General features: G+C 38.6%; 1 protein-coding gene across 1 annotated transcript; it reads right to left on the bottom strand.

Moving 5' to 3' along the window:
• Positions 1-225: 225 nt before the first annotated feature.
• LOC136683001 (annexin A5-like) lies at positions 226-22144 on the bottom strand. The gene is made up of 13 exons (XM_066658962.1): positions 22026-22144; positions 21531-21572; positions 16965-17049; positions 16482-16576; positions 14251-14364; positions 11955-12045; positions 11757-11836; positions 8462-8512; positions 4550-4643; positions 3171-3266; positions 2975-3033; positions 1754-1876; positions 226-690 (listed from the first exon to the last, which is right to left on the bottom strand). Exons 2-13 carry the CDS (start codon positions 21531-21533, stop codon positions 628-630), a joined length of 954 nt encoding a protein of 317 aa, XP_066515059.1. The 5' UTR covers positions 21534-21572; positions 22026-22144; the 3' UTR covers positions 226-627.
• Between the last annotated feature and the right edge of the window lie 2142 nt (positions 22145-24286).

Here is a 24286-nt window from a genome sequence, read left to right on the forward strand (position 1 = left end):
CGATGCAGTGGCTGAGGCTAATGAGTAACCTTCAGTGTTACGTGTAGCTGGTTGCTGACCGTTGACGTATGTGAACCTTTAATAAATTGGCATAAGATATTACATTTTATCCTGTATATTATAACACCAGCAAAAAGGTCATAAAAGTTTAGTGAAAACCACAGTATAACACAATAAATGAGTGACACATCAGATTTTATTATTAATTTTATTGCATTAAAGCAGTACAAGAAATTACATAAATTATCTGAGCTCTCATTTACATAGCACAGTTTGCCTATTAGATATAGCAACTTAAATCTTGAATTCTCCTTTTATAACCAGTCACAGTTAACAAACTACAGACTTACACAAGTACTGATAAGCATATAAAACTCCCATGATCAAAATAGCCTTCATCTAAGTTAATTATTAAAACAATGCTATTAGTTGTAGTTATTGCAATTAGTGGCATGTACAAAGAATTAATATTTAGAATTTCATATCCTTTGTAATTAATATTAAAACAACAACAACAACAATTGCCCCTCTCATAGACAAGTTTATTATCCAATTACAGATTTGGTCGTAACTCAAAATTCTGAGCAATGCAAGTTTGTGTAGTAGAGATCTGGGAGATGATTGGAGTTAAGCATCATCACCACCACACAACAGGAGCAGGGTCTTACAATAGTCACCAGAGGTGTCATTCTGAAAGAGAGAGAGAAAGAAAGCAAAAGATTATATATGTGGAGCATGAAAGCACTCAAAATATCAAACTAATATGCCCCCTACATTATGTGGAGTAATGAACAACTACATCTACTTGTACAAACTCCACTTCCAAAAAAGGGAAAAATAAAACACAGAATACAAGGATGCACAAACCATGCAAAAGCACACGTTGGTAGGTGGATTGGCAACTCAAAAGTGTCCGTAGGTGTCAGTGTGTGTGACTGTGTGTGTGTATGTCTGTGTTGTCCTGTGAAGGACTGGCGCCCCCTCCAGTGTGTATTTCCACCTTGCACCCAATGATTCCAGGGAGGCTCTGGACCCACCGCGACCCTGAACTGGATAAGCGGTTACAGATAATGAATGAATGAATGAAAATGACAGAAATTTACACTACAAGAGGTCTGTTTTTAAATACAGTGCCACCTGAGGGCCTGAATAGTGGTTTCGTCCTTGTCCCTTCCTTGTAGAGGTTTCTCTGGATTCTCCAAATCCTCAGGTTCTTTGCTATTTTTATGTTGAGAAAAATTCTTAAGTACTTTCATTATTTGCTGGTGCAGTCTTTCACAGAGTGATAAACCTCCCCTATCTTTACATCTAAAAGACACATCCTCTGAGATAATGTTTTTAATCCCAATCATGTCACGGACCTGTTGCCTATGATTTTTTTTTTTCATTGTTTTCTTTTTTGTAGCATTATACATATTTACCATTTGTCATTTATTGCCCTGTTCCAACATTTTTTTGGTGATGTATTATTGGCCTAAAAAAAAACAACCCCAATTTTTTTCCCCAAATAACAAAATTGATCAGTATCAACATTTTAAATGTTGTCTTCATACAATTTACAATTAAATAGTAGGGTTTCAGTTATGTCCACATCATTTCACTGAGATTTATTTACATTTGGCACATCATCCCAACTTTCTTGGAAATGGGGTTTTTTGTAATATATTACCCATGTTGTCTCAGCATGTGTAAAAATGCATGATCACATGAAGTGTGCTTTATCTTAAATGTGGTATATGTTAAGGATGAGTACCTGAATCATTTTGTGCAGAGAAGTTGCAAATGACTTCCTGAATGCTGCACGTATATCCAGCAGGTCAATCTCACTGCGTGAAACCATGATCCTTATCAGGGTTGCATCATCAGTCCCTGCTCCCTGAAGAAACAGTAGGGCTTTACACTGTGCAAATAAATCTATTGCAATAACACATCAACATATAATCAAATACTTAGCATGACATGTGCCTCAATTTTTTGTTAATATGTAGATGTGAAATCCCATTTTCTACATTTTGCTTAGAGGTAAGAGGTCTCAGTTCTTGTTGGGAAATAAACTAAAAAAAATAATTATTTTCCTTTTTAAAAAACTATAATAACTATATTATCTTATTTGCTTTAGTGCATTATTACCCATTTCTTCATAACAATCATAAAACATCACTAGTAAGTATGCTGATATCTCAGTAGGTATCTAGTTAATTTCTAGTTCCAGTTAATTTCCAGCAGATCTCCTCTGATATCACTGCAGACCGATACATAGCTACGTCAACATGCATCCGGCTCTTAAAAGGTTGTGCTGTTTCTTAGAAGATTTTAATTGCTGTGCTGTAACTCTGTTTCAAGGACGACACTTGAAAACAAGATCTAGGAGTAAGATAAGAAATGGGATTTACCCATAAAGTTTCAAACAGCATCAGCTGGGTTGACTACACAGTCTGGGTTGCAGTATAACGCCAAGCTTGCACAATTGGGAGTTTGCATAAATGTCTATTATGGATTTATGTGCCTGTTAAATTTCAAAATTTCAACAATTTTTTTTAAACTTGTGACCTAAGGTTTGAAAAACCCTGAATTATAGAACATTGTTTGTCCCACCCACAGATATCTTGCTTTTTCACTACTCTACTAGCTTTGACATCACTAGTGGAATTTTATTTATAATAAGCAGTATATAATATATTACAAGCATATGTTAGTAATTAGCACTAAATTAATATTTAATTTTGTAAAGCACTTTGATTTTAAATGTACTATAAAATTGACTTACTTACCAATATAGCCATGTAAAAGAACTGAAATTCTTACCACTGTGTTCAGTCTGATTATAAAAACTTTATAAAGAAAAGTGGGGGGTGAAAAAAACCTGAACTGAATAATGACCAATGTAGCACACTGAATAACACATCCAACCTGTTGTCAATCCAACATACTTTTAGCACCACAGAGCATTCATCAGCATTTCTGAAACTCTTACTTTCAAGGATTTGTACAGACACTCAGCAAAATAGGCAGGAACACTCCTGGCACACTTCACTGTGAAAGACAAGGAAAGAGAATGAGAGAAAGAAAGAGACAACATCACTGTTGGACACCATATTCAACACAGCTGAATTAATCTTAATGTCTTAACGGGTGTAACTTTTGAGAGAAAATGTTTGTGCATTTCTTACCCACAGCCAGCAGCACATGTTGAAGGCCTCCAGAGGTTTCTCTCTCAATGCTTTGCTCTATCTCAAATCCAGAGAGCTTCTTAAAGGCATCAAACACTGCAAAAGTGGAACACAACCTGTGAACAATGGGGGCCTTACCCTTACTAAAATTTAGAAATTAGTGAAGCAACTCAGACCTATAAATGTAATGGAAGGAGTTATTATTATTATTACGGAGTCACAGAAAGTATGGTCTCTTCAGAAACAGTATCTATCACTGGTCTAATCTACATGTTATAGATGTAGTAGGACTGCTGTTTAAAATGTAGACCACAAGGGTGGTCATAAGGAGATAGCTCGGTCCATGTCATTTCACAAAAAAAAAAAAAAATACCACATGGAAGGCCACATAGCGGACAAATGATAACAAAATTATTTACAGTACACAACAACATGTATAATGTAAAGAGTTTCTTAGCAGCCTCAAGCCCTATACAGTCTCTGCAGGACAGAAAGTACTTCTGAGTATGGAATGAAGTTGCTCAAAACTTCAGAACACTTTTAGAGTAAGAGCTTGCTCAGCAAACAGCAAACATGCAGAAAGTAAAACAAATACAAATAGACTCATGGAATATAGACTTGTGATTAAATTCATTGTGATACAGAATGCTACAGAAATGCATTCATTTTATTGTAAATGTATTTTTCTCTTTAAAAATATACCTTTGCTTCGAAAAGGCACTAGATGTGCACTTAATCTTCCCTTCTATTGGATGTTAATTAAAAATGCAGATCAAATCTACTAAAATAAGTGCTCTTTGCAGATGTGTGGTGCTTTTACCCAGTCTGTATTTCAGTCTCTGAAGGTTTCAGTGTGGTACAGTTTGTGTGTGCTGGTAATATATTGTGTTTTGTATTGTTTGTGGCAACTTTGCCCACATGAGAGGTTATGCTTAGGGTTAGTGTATTGTAGTGTAGAGTCCATTTTAGTGTAATTCAATGAAAACACAATGAGTGAGGAGCTGGATTACTGGAGCCAGACTATTCAAATAAACAATAAATAATCAGTAAAAAGAATAAAGACACTGTCTTTTACTACTACAAAAGGGACATAGTACTACCTTCATGATTAATGATGATGTAAATTAAGATTACACAGGATTTATGAAGGATGTCAAAAGTAATATCTAATTAAGGAAAGGTGGTAAATGCTGGCAAATTTTATGTAGACTTTCATCAAGTATTAAAATGCATATATAGGCAAATGTTTCTCCAATTAGAGACTTGGTTTACCCTGGGTCAAAATAAACATGATATGATATCATTATGTATAAGACACACTGTGCTAATTAATTTACCTCATATCTTTAGGAATAAATATATATGATTAAGTAACTTACCTCTCCTAAGGTGTTCAGGACTGCGGTTCCCCAAAATAGTAATGAACTGATCCTCATCAGTTCCAAACTTTTTTTCTCCTGCATTAAAGAGAGCCTACCAAACATAAATAAATAAATAAATAATATTATGACAGCTGCACATGGTTCCATTATATACTGTAGGTAAGAAAAGTCTCTTAATTAACCATATATATTAGTTTTATATGTTTGAACTAGGCAAGTTATATTTTCTGCCATGTTACAGTGGTAGGTGAAAGCAGAGTGGGGTATTACACAAAGCTATTTTAATTTTTTTTTACTGAAACCTAAATTGCCATTTGACTAATCCTGGAATGGCATATCCAGAGATTTCATTTCCAGAAAAGTGGACTAATATTTTGTTAATCACAATCTAGTACAAGATTTAGTCTGTTGATGCTAAGAGAAATGCATTCACATTTAACTTTTTAAAAACTGTACAGTAGAGTACAGATAGGAGGATTCACCACAGATTTGACTGGAAAAGAGTGTAGAGAGTGGCACTTCCACAAATGGATTTTGAAAAAAGTCTTTCAATTCACCATTTGACAAAATAAGGTTTAATATGCAATTAAAATATCTTTCTTGATTTTACATATGCTGTTCTTCATAGGGTTTTCTTAATCTAGGGGCAATTCAAGTGGGATCAAATGCATATTGCAGTAAATAAAAAGGAAATAGTAGAAAGTGTTTTGACCCTTTCACTTACTGTCTCTACTGGTGTCCCTTAGTACTCAGTGCTGTCCTTCCATTGTTACAGTATGAACACCATATCCCCACAGTGATTGATGGCACTGTTGCAGTAACTGTGCATCCCAATGGTGAAACAAACCTATCTTTGTGGGTCTGAACTTCCACCAAAGATACCTCTTGTAAGGCAGCCTAAGATGTTGCCACACTTCTGACAGAGTGAGCTGTAATGAAGGAAGGCATGGAACGACCAGAGCTCCGATAAGCCCACTGGATGACCTCCACCACCCAGTGAGAAAGCCTCTGTTTTGAAAGAGGAAGGCCCAACTTGGAGCCGGCGGAGCAGACAAATAGCTGGTCAGTCTGTCGAATTCTTTCAGTGGCCTGAACATAGCGACACAATGCCTGAACAGGACACAACATATGACACATCATATCAGTCTCATCTGTATAAGCTGCCAATTTAATGGATTTATTGACAAACTCCAGGGCCAAACCCTTAGGTAAAAAGGCTGGGTTAAGCCTTAGAGTCGCTGATAAGTTGTCAATACCCCACTAAGGACATGTAAGGCTGACTGACAAAGCATGAAATTCGCCAATGCGCTTAGCAGTTGCCACTGCAACAAGAAAGGCAGTCTTAAGGGACAACCATCTGAAGGACTCCACACCAGCGGGCTCAAAAAGAGGACAACATAGAGAGTCCAATAACGTAAGATCTCACGGGGGGGAAGATATAAGGTGGACACAGTCTTCTCGCTCCCTTCAAAAAGGCCACAACCTATTTATGAGAATCCAGTAACACACCCCCGAAAAGAGGCAGAGAACTTCCCAGGTCAGCTACATAGACCTTGATCGTAGAAGGAGACTTCCCCGCCTCCAGTAGAGACTGAAGAAAACAGAGAATAGTCTCGACCGGGCCGGTTCAATCTTCTGCTCACTACACCATAGTACAAATGCCCTCCATCTACCTTCATACAGCATACGAGTGGATGGAGCATGTACATTCAAAATCGTAGAATAAACACTTTTAGTACATATATTCCAACCTAGCAGATTCAAATTTGAAGTCTCTCCGGATGGGGGTGCCAGATCTCGCCCCCAAGCTGGGACAGCAGGTCCTTCCTCCAAGGGGGTTGCCACAGGCTTCCTTGTACTAAGGACATCACCAGGGAAAACCAAGGAAAAAGGGGCCACCGTGGAGCTACTAATAACACTCTGTGGTTCTCCTTCTGGACAGGGTTGGAATAAGCAGGAATGTAGGGAAAATAAAGCCGAGTCCGTGGCCAGCTGTGAGCCAAGGCATCTTGGCTCAGTGGACTGCTCTGCTTCAACTCTGAAAACCACAGGGGACAATGCATTGTGGCTTCTGAAGCAAACAGGTCTACTTGTGCTACCCCGAAATGATGGAAATTACCTCTGGATGAAGACGCCATTGTCCCGAGTAATGATTTATGTGATATACTGTCGACAGGTTGTCTGAGTGCACAAGAATATGACGGCCCTGCAAAACAGGGAGGAAAAACTGAAGTGCCAATCGCACAGGTCTCAGCTCGAGAAGATTGATGTGCTCTTGAGCCACAGCATCCAACCAGGTACTTTGTGTCCACCTGTGTCGCCACGTCCCGCCTCAACCGGCAGTAGCTGCGTCTGTAATCACCACCTCCTGACGCGAAGGGACAGCTCCCATCGGTACACCAGAGAACAAACTTTCCTCTGAGATCCACGGATGAAGGGCCCTGAGACACTCTCACACAAAGTCTGTGGCGCACTGGATCTTACCAGAGTTCCTGCAACCACATCTGAAATTCTCGGACATGCAACATCCCTAGCGTTACCACCTGGGTTACCGCCACTGTCAGTCTCCCCTGAAGATGGAGTAAGTAATGAAATGTGACCTTCTTTCCTAGCTGCAATTGAAGGATTGAAGACCGAATGACTCAAACCCTTTCTGCTGGCAATGAGGCTCTCATGGTCCTGGAATTCAGGTTCATCCCTATAAATGTAGTCTCTTGTAAGGGGTTTAATCGACTTTTGTGCTGGTTGACCCTCAGACCAAGGGGAACAGGGGTCCGTTAGGGCCTCACGGAGGTGCTCCAGACCCAGGCATGATGTGCACGATGTATGGCCATCAAGTGGTTCCAGAGCAATAAGACACTGCGTGCAGCTCTTACCAGAAAACATAACTCACGCTAAAAGTCTAAGAGAACAAAGAATAGTTCAGCAGAAGGTAGGGAGGTAATAGGTGAGCAGCGGCTGCCCCTATTAATCCACTTCACTGTGTACAGACCTTAGTTCACCCACTGCACTGGTGAGCGAGGAGCTGTAACAACGTAGCGAGGAAGCTGTACTGTGGGAGTGATGCAGCCTTGCTGTCTGCTCAGCTTTGGTGAGCGAGGAGGGAAAATTCTACTCCAACTCCCGAAAGAGAGAAAATCGGCTTCACACTCTTTTCAGCGCTAGTAAGAAAGAGGAGAATATCGCAGAACCGACTTGGCGAACTAATGCATGGCTTTTCTCTGCTCAACACCGGCAATAAATTAATATATCTCTCATTAAGAAAAAAATAACTCTTAACTCTGCTCGAAGATGCAAGCGATGAGGAGCCAACTTCGTGGTCAAGGAACAACGCAGAATACTTACCTGCAATTGAAAGAAACCACAGGAAATAAATGCTTTCCAGCCCTTGGAGGATGAGATATCGTAGCTCCAGCAAGAATGCTGCAGGGCTGGAGGTCAGAGAAGGTGAGAAGGAAGAGTGAATTCTGGCGGGACTCGTGAGATGGTATAGGACTCATGTGACTCGCCAGGTCACCTATGACAGATTGGTATTCAAAATCTCGGTGTGTAGTTGGCACAGTAAGGGATCATTCACTTGGTAAGCTCAGCCCCTGGTGGTCAGGAAATACGATACATAACCCCAGGACCTTGTTCGCGTTAGAACAAGGTGTCATAATAACGGACACTCACTCTTATTGATCTCCAAATCTGAAATGTAAAATTCCATGATTTGGTGAACTCTGAGTTAACACAATCAAGTTACTCGCATAGTCCACACTCTGGAATAGAGTAAGACAAACCCTACTTTGACACGTGAAAGGCAGTGCAGTTTCCAACTCCCAATTGTCTCACACATGTGTATGTGTCTGAAAGTTCTTTACATTCAACTTCAACCATTAATTTCATACATGAACAAACATAACCTACCTGAGCATCACTCTGGATGGTGGCCTCTTGAACACCCTGCTGCCTGCTGGCCTAAAACAAAAACAACAATATTAAAAATACAATCTTAAAACTCTTCTTTCATTTATTTTCTGTAACTGCTTCATCTTAATCGTCAATTGTACAGAAGATCCTGTGTTATGGACTCTATGACTCTATGGTTTTAGCTCCTGATTAACTCCTGATTTGCTGCTCTTTTCTCTGTTGCTTCTGCTTTTTCTTGTCTTCGTGTATTTTAGACTTCTGTTAAAAGAAATGCTGTTGGTTTACTAGCTGTTTTTAGTACAAATTAACAGGACTGAGCCTAAGGAACTGTAATAGGGTCACCACGAAAAATGAAAAGAACAGTAGATTAGCACAAAACATCTGTTTGTGCACAACATTGAGTTGTGACATGACGCAGTTTACAGCTTCATCATGAGCTAATACTTAAAACAATAAACAAAATCCAGATAATACTCTTCACAAACTCTCGTCCCTAGCTTTTAAAAAACAAAAGGAAAATTGAGAACATATTATTCACTGTCTATATCAGAAAATAAACAAAACAAATCTTGTGGATAATAAAGGAAAAGGCTACTCATCCCTAATAAGGTGACACCTATATACAAATATACAAGAGGGTAAAGACGGAGAATAATACAGGGTGAACTTTATGACTCATGAACCCACTAGTAATGAGAAGCATAAGCAAGAATTTAAAGCAATATTTAACACTGATTTAATGGTTTGCTGTGTGATTTTTAAATTTAAAACAGAAAGGGTCATAGCACACTAACTCACTCTTGTCATGCAATCTGAAGAATTCTGATATGAAGGGTATTAATATGGAGTTTGTCTCCCTTTTTTACATAAACAACTTCTATATGGTGTGAAATTAAGGAAATGAGTTTGCAAACCGAAAAAGCCGAATTCATATCTTAGAAATATATTTTTGAAATGGAAACAACTTGTTGAGAGTTTTGTAAAGAGAATAATTCTGTATTTAATTGTTTATCATCAAATCATTTACATAATAATAGCTCCTTCTCAGTTACAATTCTCTGTCTCGCAGCTTGTACACCAGTATTGTGTGGATGTGTGTACAGTTGTGCTCAAAAGTTTACATGCCCAGGCAGGATTTTGCTTTCTTGGCCTTTTGTCAGAGAATATGAATGATAACACACACAAGAAATTTCCACTCATGGTTAGCAGTTGGGTGAAGCCATTTATGGTCGACCTCTTTTTAAAATCATAATGACAACCAAAACCATCCAAATTACCCTGATCAAAAGTTCACTTACCCCAGTTCTTAATATTGTGTATTGCCCCCTCTAACATCAATGATAGCTTGAAGTCTTTTGTGGTAGTTATGAATGAGGCCTGTTATTTTTTCAGATGGTAAATCTGCCCATTCTTCTTGGCAAAAAGCCTCCAGTTCCTGTAAATTACTGGGCTGTCTTGCATGAACTGCACGCTTGAGATTTCCTCAGGGTGGCTCAACACTATTGAGGTCAGGAGACTGAGATGGCCCCTCCAGGACCTTCACTTTGTTCTGCTGTAGCCAATGACAGGTCGCCTTGGCCTTGTGTTTGGATCGTTGTCATGTTGGAACGTCCAAGTACATCCCATGCGCAGTTTCTGGGCTGAAGAGTGCAAATTTGCCTCCAGTATTTGGTAATAACGTGCTGCATTTAGCTTTCCTTCAACTTTGACTCAGTTTCATGTGCCTTTGTAGTTCACACATCCCCAAAACATCAGTAATCTACCTCCAAATTTTACAGTAGGAATGGTGTTCCTTTCATCATAGACTTTGTTGACACCTCTCCAAATGTAACGTTTATGGTTGTGGCCAAAAAGTTCGATTTTGGTCTCATCACTCCAAATTACCTTGTTCCAGAAGTTTTGAGGCTTGTCTCTGTGCTATTTGGCATATTGTATGCGAGATATTTTGTGGCATTTGCGCAGTAATGGCTTACTTCTGGCAACTCGACTGTCCTGTATTTCAGCTGATGTTATTTGTGGGTTTTTCTTTGCGGCCTGAACAACTTTCCTGGCAGTTGTGGCCATAATTTTTGTTGGTCTACCTGACCATGGTTTGGTTTTTACAGAGCCCCTTATTTTCTATTTGTTAATCACAGTTTGAACACTGCTGACTGGCATTATCAATTCCTTGGATATCTCTTTGTATCCCTTTCCAGTTTTATACAGTTCATCTACAATGTTTGACAATAAATGGCTTCACCCAACCACTAACCAAAAATGGAAAAAAGTTCATATTCTCTGGAAAAAAATACAAAAAAAACTTTTGAGCACAACTGTATATTTGGGGGGGCGGTGTTTTCCACATTACAAGGGGTTGTCACTAATGTTTGGACATATAGTTTACGTTATAGCGCCACCATAAAAGTTGTACTGTTACAAACTATCACCCATCTGTTGTAATGCATAATTCAGTCACATTCTACTCCATTCATCATTGATTAGTTTCTGATCACAGAACCACCCATGACCAGATATTTGTTTGGTTGACCTTTTTTTGCAGTTTGCAGGGCTCACAAGTGTATCAGATGCATTTGTGTTCAGGTCATATCCACTGCTCCATTTGGAGTGGTTCAAATCCGAAAGTAACTCATGCGATGGAATTTGTTTATTGAAATGATTCATAATCAATAGAGGTATTTTTAATCAACACTTACCATGTATGCTTGTGTAACTGAAATTTTTTTATTCCTAATTCTCTGTGAAACAGCAGACTTGTGCATGTGTTTCAAATAACAGCATATCGAGACTTGATTGAACGGAAAGTGCTTTTGTCTCCAGACCACCGAGACCAACTGAATAGAGGGGGTGCACAGAGTGCATTGTAAAAGGTGAAATATATTGTATGGAGTCATGCTGAGAACAGAATGCATTAGAATGCAATTTATGTGCAAAGAAAGCAAATGGAATGTGTAAAAAGTAATAATGGTAACTTGGCACATAGCCATATAAGGTAAAGAAATGAGAGCTATGGTAATCAGAGGTAGAGAGCCACAGGTATAAAGATGCAGTTTGTTAAGCGGGTCAGAGAGAGAGAGAGAGAGGAAATGGTGCTATGCGTAGCATTTCTCTCCATTAAAAAAAATGTTCTCTCATTTGATAACGACTCAGAGACTCAGCTTTCTTATTTCTGTCATAATTTTCCACCACACTCACCATAATCAGCTCTGTGGTCGAAAACTACCCTCTTCATTTGGTGAAGCGACAACATAGGTGTTTACAATAAAGTGGTCAAACCACATGACACTAACATTACCTGTAGCAGAATGACCAGCATCCTCTTGAAGTGACCACTAGTTTCACCAGCCACATCTTCCTCCAGGTTATGCTCATACTCTATAAAACACACACACACACCTTCAATCACTCCCTTTATCATCATTATCTTCAAAGCAATTACACAAATAACGTTTAACATAATTTCTGCACCAATACACAGGCAAAAAACACTTACCCTGCTTATAGACCTTGATAATCTCTCGAATCTCAGCTTGAGTTCGAGATGCCAGGATCTCAATCAAAACCTTCTCATCAGTGCCTGCTCCCTAAAGAAAACAAAACAAAAAAACTGTGTATTAGGTTGATTTAAATATTTTTTGAAATTCCCCACAATCTCACTAATCTGGGAATACTAATGCAAGCACATAATACTTCTGAGACATGTCAAGCCAGCTACTGCTTCTTCTCAAAATACCGATAAAAGAATTGGACTGATCAACAAGCTTGGGAGGGAATGGCAACTGTGTAGTGGAGATGAACAGATTATTAATTTTAATAAAAGATATTATACTTTTTGGGGACATAATATGCCAAAGTTATCTTAATATGCTGAAGGACCTCTCTTAGTTCAGAGACATCTCCAGAGATGCCAGATGGAATTTCAGATAACAGAGAGCAGGCTCGTAAACCTCTCCAAGGACCCTTTTTTATGACCCCAGGACCCCCAGGGTCAAGAAAAGAATCTTGGCAAAATGCAGAGAGACGCAAAGACCCACCTTTATTCCATGTCCTCTTACACCTTTTTAAAGACTGTTAAATCTAAAAGACGCAAACATCCCAAAGTTCTTACATGGAAAACAAGTTGTATATGGGCACAACTGTTTGAAATTAATTCCATTTAGACAATCAAACCGGGTGGAATTAATTTAGATGTTTTTAAAATCAATTTTGTTTTATATGAATTTATGTAAAACCAAGGTAGCCACATACTATGTGTGTAGTTGGTTAAAAATTATGCAGAACATGGTTGTCTTAATGATATTACTTTGGGTTAACATATAATCTTTTAAATTGCAAATCTTGGAGACTCATTCAAAGGGTCTACAAGCCTTGGTCTTGTTCTGGGTCCTAAATTGTATGTGATGTCACTACCAACGTACAGGAAGCAGCCAATCAGGAGCAAGAGAGGCTCCAATCTTATCCAATCAGAAGTAAAAGCGGGTTTTCTAAACTCTGGCAAAAGCCAGTCACACACCACACTAAGAGCTCAATCTTTTTAACACTCCTCTGAGACACACTCTTAGAGAATTTTGGAGAGGGAGACGTTTTTCCGAAGAACGTCTCTCTCCTGCTTCCAGCAGACAATGCTTCTCAGATAGGGTAGTCAGAGAACTCCCCTGCTCTGCAGACGTCTCTGCAGGCGTAGGCTCTCTCATGGCTCTCTTCAACAATCTTGGGTCCCTCGTGGTCCTGAAAGAACCGATTTTTCTATATTAATGTTGTCCAGATAGAAACTATAGATTTAGAAATGCTATAGTTTAACCCTAGTGAAATTTCAACACCACACCCAAAGCAGGGAAAGCTTAGACCTCTGAACCTAAAAAGGACGACAACGCCTCTGGACCAACGACGACAAAAGAAGGCCGCGCGCACACTCAGAATGACCTGAGATGAGGAAAAACCTGCCCAGGAGAGACCTGCATGGACGTGTCTCTCTCTCACAAGGCGGCAGATCAGCGACGACGAAGAATCCCCACAGAGACCTTCAGAACGCCACCAGCTCCGACGGCTGCGTATGAAAGCCTCGGGAGAAAAGGAATGCCCGTGGCTGCAACCTACAAGGCCCGCGTCTGCAATTCTCCAGGAAGTCGTGCCGGAAGGCACTGTCAGCAACATGCTCCCTGTCCATCTCCGGATACGTAAGGTCACATGGTCTGATGGCTCATGGGTTGGTACTGAAAGTTTGCTGGGATAAACAAAAGCCTTTCTTAGAACTTAGGGGAATAATTATCATAGAGAAATTCCCTCATATATTAATCTCCCTGTTCCCTCATATATCGCTGTAATCCATTTCATTATATGAATGTCTAATTAATATTCATTATTTGATATTACAATTAATAAACCAGTTGTGTGATAAAACCAGTCCTTGGTTATTTGTTTGTGTGTGCACCTTTCTTGTATGGAATTATAACTTCTAGTTCAGATTCAGTTTCAGAGTCAAGAACCCACAGCGGGTCAATGAGCATAATTCATTAATGATTAATCAAAAGACACTGCATATTAGTTAATGGCTCCCAAACATGGAGCTTAGCAAAATGAATTAAATAATTAATTATTAATAAAATAATAATGAATTATCATTAACTCTCGCTATGTAGTGCTTATGCCAACGTGTGCATACTATTTCCACTACAACTGCTTTGGCAGCTGATATAATGAATGGTACTGAGAACATGAACCTGGATGATTATATGTATATATATATATATAAAATTTAACAACGTTACAAGTAGTGTGTGCGTACATACCTTAATGGCATGCCTCAATGATGTCACATCAAACATTACAGGTGTTTCCATTAGTGCCACAATCAGAGTCTCAAACTTGCCTCCGAGCTCAGATTTCAGATCACTCACCAAATCCTAGGGAGAGAGAGAAAACAAGAAAGGTGTCAGGAAATTTGTATGATGGAAGTTGCTATCATCCACACAGTTAAGTGATTCAAAATAAATGTTTTAAAGAATCAGTAAGAGACCCAAAACACAAGACACTATATATCACTATATATATATATCTGCCTCATTCAGATTTTGCAGCGATGACTCATCTTAAAGATATCGATACAAAACTACTGAATTTATCCAAGTCACATTTTCAACAACATGCCAAGCCTGGTAATGCCTACACTTAAGTGCATACCCTATATAAAAGTCATAGGCTGATGTAAACAGGGTGGACCAGCATGTCAGCAATAAAACAGAGGACATGCACATGATTGTGTGTATATTTGCACTGACTGAGCAATGAATTATTACCTACTCATTACTCGAACAGACAACTCAAACTGTAATATGCAAATTGTTGTATTGTTTCTGTCAACACTTTTCATTCTCATTTAGATGTTCAAATAAATTAAAATAAATAAATGCAAGCATGGACCCCTGACCCATTTATCCTCATAACACTATAGCACCATACTCCCTACATAGTGCATGTTACAGGTAATAAAACTAAAAATGCTGATCCTAATTAGATGCTAATTTGACAGGGAACTTGAAACTTATAGCTCACTAAAAATTATGTTCAACATACAACATATTACTTGTGATCACAAACTGTTATTTTATGATGACTGTGCCCTACGGAAGATATTTGGGATTTGGGCTCGTCTTCCCTGCAGTGTGGAAACATCTCTCACTGATCACTCACACTTTCAGACAAATCTATTTTATTAAGCTTTAAGCCAAACCAGAGATATAATTAATGCAGACAGTCACGATAAAACATTTTCCTTCTAAAATCTGAAACCTGAGTGCAAGTTATTTACCCAGTAATCAGGGACCTGGAGGTTGTGGGTTCAAGTCCCGCTCAAGGTGACTGTCTGTGAGGACTTTGATGTGTTCTGGTTTCCTCCCACAGCCCAAAAACACATGTTGGTAGGTGGATTGGCAACTCAATTGTGTGAGTGTTGCCCTATGAAGGACTGACGCCCCCTCCAGGGTGTGTTCCCGCCTTGTGCCCAGTGACTCCGGGTAGGCTCCGGACCAGTGGCAATTGCTCTAAGACTGCAAGGGAAGCTCAGCTTCCCCTAAAATGTAAAAAAATAATTGATCAAATATATACTGTTGTGTTTACATGTCATTGAATAAATATGCACTACAACGCGCTCAACTTTTGTTCAGAATCAGCTCCTTGTCACTGGTAAAGACGTCATTCCCTTTGCTCTGAAACATTCCCGCACGGTGCTTTAAACAGTGAGGATGCTGAGCGTCCACAGAGTTCAATAGCGAAGCAGCAAAGTGCAGCGAAACGAGACGAGTCATTGGATAAATGGTGGGCTTTGTCCCGCCCATTGGACACTCAGCGTCTCTGGGGGTCTATGGGGTAGTGGGCTGGCCTCGACTGGCCCAGACGCTCAGCTTCTGCATGATGATTGGATGATCTGTCTGAGGCTGAATCCCTTTATGATTGACAGCAAAATGAGCGAATCAGCGATCCTTTGGTGTAAAGATCCGTGGGAGCACAGGCAGACGCACTTCACATGGGCCAAGGGCGTTTAAGCAGCCTAGCTCTGCTGGCCATTGAGAGGGCACTAGTCAAGTCCCTGGCAAAGACGCCTTGTTGGTACGACAGGGTCACAGATCATTTTCTTAAAAAGGAACGAAGGATAGAATTTACGTATAAATAAACCGACACATTTTATGATGTAGGCCGAAATTGAGCTTCCCCTCCTTGAAAGACCAGCATCCGCCATTGCTCCGGACCCACCATGACCCTGAATTCAGCAAGTGGTGTCATTCAATAAATGAATGAATCAACTGAAGCTTGTATATGATGTGTGTATGCATAACTCACTTAGATGTAGAAGTTTTCCTTTAGATCCTATGATCAAATTGCTAATGTAGCCAACAGATTTTGATGTTTATTTTCCTCCTTATTATGCTACACTGCAGCCACTGATGTTAAGAGGCTCCAGCTCAGGGAGAGGTCCCCAATATGGTGTCCATGCCCGCCATGCCCAATGCCGCCCTGATGTTACCTTGCCATGCAGGGTCTTGTAGGCTGCCTTGATCTGCTGGCGCTGAGCATTGCTGCGTGAGGTCAGCAGCTTCAGAATGGTTGCCTCATCAGTACCTGTACAGACAATAAAAATTAAAGTTAAACAACTTCTGCACTCATTTTATTGATGTGACACAAAAGAACAAGCAAGTGCTATGTTGAATATCCATGCTTGGCAAACTGTATGTAAATTCTATAGAACATGCATATGTCCACAGCACGCAATCAGTGAAAATACATTCATGTAATCCAGCAGACAATCCCATTCTTTTTCATCTTGTTTAAACAGCAGCTTTAAAGAATAATACAAACATTGAACAATGTCATTTAATTCATCTATGACTAAGCTCCACTGACCTGATTATTAATTTATGTTTTGATTGGTTGAGAACAACAGAGTAGAAAATGCATTAAACATCCCCCCCAAAAAAACAAACAAACAAAAAAAAACATGCTAACTTACCCAGTCCTTTCATGGCCTTGAAAAGAGTCTCAGCATCATTGTTGGCGTTGAACCCTGTATGGGCCTTCACAGTTCCTCTTCCAGCCTTGATAGAAAAAACAACATTACTGGTAATGTTCAGTCTTAGGTATTTCTTTGCTTTAACACATTCTTCATAATCTGCTGATTTCTAATAATCAGACTTGAATAATATACTGCCTATAAGATAATAAAAATCTCAAGTGATATTACTATTAATATCATAGCTTTAACCACTTGGGGAAAAATGTTATAAGAAGGGGGTGGGTGAAATAAATACATCAATAAAAAAATAAATAAATTACTTAATAAAAATTGACCCGTGTTGAAGGTGGGGTAATCAATTTTTTTCAGATATTCAAAAATCAATTCACAAATAAATAATGATCTAAAATAGTCTGTTTCACATACTGTAAAATAAAATAGCTTCTAACAAGTAACAGTGTGGAGTAGAATTCCTGTCATATTCAGGCTTGAAGGAGAGGGAAAAAAGGAGCATCTCAACATAGCATGCATGTTTATAAAGCACTTGTCACAAGTTTATTGCTTGAAATAAATGGTCAAAAATATAGTTAACATAACCCATAAAAAATGTGGCTTTATGCTACAACCACCTCAACAAATTGCTAACAGGTGGAGTCAGGTCTTACATTATTAAAATGCACAAATGGAATACAAACAAAATAGTTGATAACAAGGCAAAAAAAAACTTGTGCTTGTGAGAAATTTAATGACATTCTAAGTCTCTACACAAATGGGTCAGATGGCAGCTTATGTTTATTATAGCAATACAAGATGGGCTTTTAAATGTAAGGAGTTCACTACAATGTTTCAATGTAAAATACATTGAAACCTAAATTAAATGTGGTGAGAACCAATGTGAAATGAAAAATAGGCTTCAAATGAACAACAAAGCTACACAGAACGTTGGAAAGCTCTGCCCCCAAATTGCTAGCTTCTGATGTCTATTTGATATTTAAAAATTTGATAACAAAACTTAGTCATATCAGTAAAGCACTGCTTAACTGATTAATTCCAGCACTATATAGTTATAAACATAGTCCATTTAAACAGGTATTAGCACAACTCCACTAGCACTAACTAAAAATGTTGAAACCACATGGGCCAAATGAGTGTTTAACCCAGAATGCAGCCATAACCTCATAACCTTTATTCAAAACCTTAAGTTATTACAAATACCTCACTTTTTCCAAGTCATTGTGAATATGGAAACATACACTGCTTACTTTTAACTGCCTGTCCCTTTAAGAACTAATGATTTTAAGAACTGGTTGTAACTGGTAATCAGTGTTGCATCATTCTTCCTACCTGACTTGATGAAAATGTTAGTGAGATTTACATCAGGGGTGAGGCCCAAGTCACGAGACAAGTGGGTGAAAGGGAAAATATAGCGTAAAAGATAAAGAAAACCTCCTGAGGTATGGTAAACATCTTATCTATGTCAAACAGACCAGGACAATGGAACTGCATGCCAATCATGCTTCGGCCATGAACCAAAGAACCTTTGTCAATCTACGAAACAAACACTCAGGATTCACCCAGGGTAGCGTGCCAATCCATATTTGAGAATGCACACTTTCACTCACACACATACAGACATTCATTTACACACACACTTATTAGAGAAGCCAGTTCACCTAACCGTCATGTTTTTGGACTGTATGGAAAACCACCAAACCATGGTCCCACCCACATTATCAATATGAAAAGTAATCTTATACACACTTCCAAGCCAAAGTAAAGGGCACCAGCTTCGTAACGATGGAAGAAATTTCTGCAAAATTATAATTTGGATTAGAACACTAATAGGCAAATAAAAAAAAAGCACAATCGAATTAGTGTAGGGTATTTATATTCTCTGAAACTGGAAAAAAGGTAGTAAGGACCACACCACAGTTTTAGCTGTAATGCATGTTATGCATTATCTCCATGGGTGCTAATGTCTTGTAATCTGATAGGGTTTTATACCCAAACTGCTTAATTTGTTCAAAAAGTGAAACCAAAACAATTCACAGCAGTTCCAGTATTAGGTAGACCTAATTAGTACATTCAAACACAGACACAAACACTCATTTTCCCACTGGCTTGGATTAGCCTACAAAGACAACCAGGGCATTCATATTCCTTTTTAATAGCAGACACTCATTAAACACATTCTCTGTCTCACACACACACATCACCACAACCACTTGTAGCACCCGGCTTAAACTAATCCAAGTATTTAATGCCTTTGGATTGTCACATATTGTCTCCTAAGAAATACGCAACAAACCAAAGGAATACAAGCTAATGTTGGCTGCAGTAAACAAAATCAGGCTTTAGGTCTCAATGTGTTCCAAGTATTGTTTTTGAATGGGTGGGTCAGTAATGGGTCCCAATGGCTGTCTCCTTAAATCATAGGTTAAACTGGAATCATATCAGTGTCCAAAGATAATGTGTAAAAATAAACAAATAAATAAATATAAAAAAGTGTATTATAGATAGATAGAGACAGAGAGGGACAAAGAGAGAGATGCATTTTAACAACAGTTACTCACTATAGAATTAAAGGTTTAAATCTCCTCTGTATTGCTATTTATTATTAATGCTATTTTTTGTCATCAGTGGAGACATGCATAAGGGGATTAACTGTGGTGATCTGTCTTCTTTATTGACTATTATTATTATTACCAGCAGCAGTAATGAGACCAGAATTCTGCATGGCGCACCCTTGGGTTGATAACTAACATCTTGTTGTACACATTTTGAGCAATTAATAATAAAGTTGTACCATTTATGAGTTAATGATATTTTGAAATGCTGAAAGTTTCTGCTAAATATATGCTAATGAGTAAAATGTTTATTTCAGAAGACTGGAATTGTCTAGTGTTTGCTCGAATATCAAATGCAAGATTGAATCTAACACTCATGCCACATAGATTAAGAATTTTAATGAGATCAGGGTGTTTTGGAGGACTTGAGGTTGTGCAAAGCTCTGTGTATTGTCTGAGACTAATGGATGTCTTGGCTGCAGTATTATCTAGTCACAGCTGGATATTTGTTGTGGTTATCAGTGACAGCAAAACACGATGGCTTAAAAACGTTTAAAATTTCGAGTTGCAAATTCAGTCTATAAGAAATATGTAAGAGATTTAAAGTAAGTGCAGAACAGAACACACCCAACAAAACACTGTTGAGGTTGTAACAAAACCAAGGACTTTAGAGAAGATGGAAAAATACATTAATTTAAATGTTAGGCTATGGTTTTGTCCCAATTAACTCAAAACCATTTGTGCTCATCTGTACATTGTGAAATATTCAATTAATACAAAGGACAGTTGGCTTTATGATATGTAAAACTGATACACAAATACACGAATATAAGAATTTTGTGATTGTGGTTTAATGTAGAGGTAGAAGAAATAAATCTGGAATATATAATATAGAAGCTGGCACTGAATCTACTTAGATGCATTAGAAAAATTAGGGTTGTTTGCAGATGCAGTACAATTAACAAAATGTCGACATTTCAGCACGGTAAGCCAGATCAGCCCAAATATTCTGTTCTTCCAGGGTAGATATTAGTCTGAAATTTCAGTTTAAGCTTTTTACACTATATACAGAGTAGTGCCAATACTTATTTCAAAGCCTGTTTAATTCAACAATAATATGTTCATTTTTATTCATTTAAATAACAGCATTTTTTGTGTGCAATATTCTTCAAATGTCTTTGTCTATATTGTTTTAGTATGGTCAAACACACACCACCTTTTACTCTTCCTTACTCTCTTCACACTGACCAACATCTGTATTAATCAAAATACTAGGATATGTTCCAAATGAAACTAAACAAACAAACTAATCTGGTTTTAGACAGTTGACTATGCTCCAACTGCCTCTCTGCTTTCTTACATGAGAGAGAGAGCGAGAGAGAGAGAGAGAGAGAGAGAGAGAGAGAGAGAGAGAGAGAGAGAGAGACCCATCCTTTGAGGAACACCGCCCACAGTCATGAGTCATATGCACACTCTGGCAAAGGGAGGGGAACAAAAAACTATTCTCTCTATATTTTGGCTCATATTCAGGGAAACAGAAAGAAACCGCCCCTCCGCCCAGCACTAAACTTCTACTCTGAAACATTTCAAGCATCTGTCCAGTCAACTTTTATCAGAATTTTTTTTGTTTTTTGGCTGAATATTAGATTAGCACTGACCAGAGCAATGTTGATTATAATTAATTAGACCTCTTTAATACCCATCAGTCTAGAATCATAATCCCACCTTTTCTGTGATTGAGGGAAACAACTTGCATTATGTAAAACTAGCTGTGTTTGCAAAGCCTTTAGAAATAATGTTACACTTTTTTTTTTTTTTTTTTTTTTTACACTGTTACACTACAAATTTTTCTCATATTTTTTTATGTAATGTTGTGTATGAACTGTAACTGTCAAACCATTACCGTGTAGAGGTGGTCCAGAGGGCACACAAATGTAAATTATGATGGCTATTAAACCACCAGAATTTTCAAGAGACTCATAAATAAAACACTTACCATTGTAACTTTACACTACTGCACTCTTCAGGGAAGTTTAAACTGTAAATAAATTACACATAACATTTTAGTTAGTTTTAAAAGATGCATTTTTCTTATATTGTATTATACCAAATTGCTGCCTAATCCCTACATAGGGCACTATGTTTGTCATAAAACTTTAGCTTCTACTTCAAAACAAGGCACATACAATATTCCTAGAAAGGATTTAAAAGTGTAAATGTTGTTTTATTACACATAAGTACGTTCTGTTTCCAGGAAGCATTATTTTAATGCACAAAGTAGGGTGTAGGGAACCATTTCTCCCTTTAAGACTCATTAAAATAACATAAAATCTGCTTCCGTGAGTAAGCACTGAAGCAAATTCAGTTCTGTTTCGTAGGTTATGAACAAATTTATATAAGCAGCCCACAGTTTCATCCCCGGGTAAGGTCTCCTGCAGAGATGAGAGATAAAGTTACTGAACTAAATATGTAGTGATTAAAAGAGACTTACCACAAAGCTCAGCAACTACAGAAGGCTGTGAGAGGAAGAATGAGGAAAAAAGGAAGAATAAGGGCAGCAGAGGAGGGATACACGTTTAACACTGCAGTTAAGCCAGCCGCCGTTTGACTAAACCTGGTTAAACTAGACGTACAAGTCAGATTTTAGTGCTCGTATACTAGTGACAGAGCAGTAATACCAAATTGCATGTGAAGACCTGAAAGTAAGCCCTTCATTTTAAAGGAGAAGTAGCCGCATTTAAGTGGTTTATATATTGGTCATTTCTATTATGTAGTTCATACAACCAACAGATATCAAATCAGTGTTTGCCATACTCTGTACCTATGAAATATGAAGTAATTTTACTGTATAGTTTTTGAGTAAATAGCATTCAAATTTTGACCTTTGTGTGTGAACTGTATTTAGGCACTTACAATAAATAATTTGTGAAGGAGTAACTGTAAAGTTGTATTTGTGGGAGGGGAAGTAATTTCTACAAGTTTTCAACTCCTAAAGCGATTTTTCCTGTGACTTTAACTTTACTGATATTACACGTTACTATTTTCTAGAACTACAAATTACACTGTCACAGATATTCAGATATTTTGCCCCAAATATATCTCCATAGAACTTCACATTCCAAGATGAAGAGAGCAGTTTGTGCAATTTCCTGCTTTCAGCCACCATAACCACAGAGATCAGCTCCACTTCAACCACTGACCCTGCTCGCCAAGCCAGCTTTTCCAGACGCATCTCGTCTCTTTATTTCATACTGCCTCCCCCAGCACACAACAGCATAAAAAAGACAGGTGGCAACCACATACTGATAGAACATCTGTAGTAGCTTCCTACAGATGTTGACCCCTGCCTCCACAGAAAATACAGCCAGCTCTGCCCCTTCCTGTACAGGATATCTGTGTTCTCAGACTAGTCCAGTTTGTCATCAAGCTGCAGCCCCAGATACTTGAAAGATGTAATCACCTCCACTTAAACCCCCTCAATAGAGACTGGTTGCGGGGTTGGGCCGGGCTTGTGAAAGTCCATGACCATCTATTTGCTCTTGGAAGTGTTTAGCCATAAGTTGTTTCTATGACACCATGACACAAAGTCCTCCACTCCTGTACTCCTCCTCCTGTCCTCCCTTTACACATGCCACAGTGGCAGTGCCATCCAAAAATGTCTGCATGTGGAATATCTCAGAGTTTTACATAAAGTCTGAGGTGTAGAGTGTAAAGAGAAATGTTGTGAGTACAGCCCCCTGTGGTGCTCTTGTGCTGCTGACTACAGTCTCTGATGAGCAGTCCTTCAGCCTGACATACTGAGGTCTGCCAGTGAGGTAGTCAGTGATCCAGGTGACCATGTGTGGGTCCACTTGCATCCTCGCTAACTTATCTCTTAGAAAAGGACTGTATTGTTTTAAAAGCACTGGAAAAGTAGAAAAACATTACTCTCACAGTGCTACCACCCTTGTCCAGATGACAGTGAGTCTGGTGTAGAAGGTAGAGGATGGCTTCCTCAACTCCCAACTTCTCCAAATATTCAAACTACAGGGGATCCAATGCATGTCCAGTCTGGAGTCTGAGAAGGTGTAGGAGGAGTTGGTGCAGGGTCTTCATTACATGCAATGTTAATGCAATGGGCCTGAAGTCATTGGGCACACTGGTGCGCACCTTCTTGGTCACAGGAATGAGGCATGATGTTTTCCAGAGTGTGGGGACCCTGGCAGATTTCAGACTCAGGTTAAAAGTGTGCTGTAAAGATACCCCCACCTCAGCATCAAAGGACTTCAGTAGTTTAGGACACACTTTGTCTGGTCCAGCTGCTTTCCTAGTGTGGAGTCTCCTCAGCTCACCTCAAACCTGATCCACAGTAAAGATGTGTGGAATCAGCAAACCATTTTAAAATATGGAGAATTTGGATGCTATTTACTCAAACACTATACAGTAAAATCACTTCATATTTCATAGGTACATAGTATGGCAAACACTGAATTGATATCCGTTGGTTTTATGGACTAATTATTCAAAATAACCATTTTATAAAGCAGTAAAAACAATGGAATATTATGGGGAGTTTGAATGCTATTTACTCAAAATCTGTACAGTAAAATCACTTCATATTGTATAAGTACATAGTATGGAAAACACTGAACTTATATATATTGGTTGTATTAAATACTTATTAGAAATTCCGAATATATAAATAGCTTAACTCACTAAGCACACACACATATACATGTCATTCAACAACCCCCAACAGCGCTCACACATACA

This window comes from Hoplias malabaricus, chromosome 2 (genome assembly GCF_029633855.1).
Source record: "Hoplias malabaricus isolate fHopMal1 chromosome 2, fHopMal1.hap1, whole genome shotgun sequence".
NCBI classification, from domain to species: Eukaryota; Metazoa; Chordata; class Actinopteri; order Characiformes; family Erythrinidae; genus Hoplias; species Hoplias malabaricus.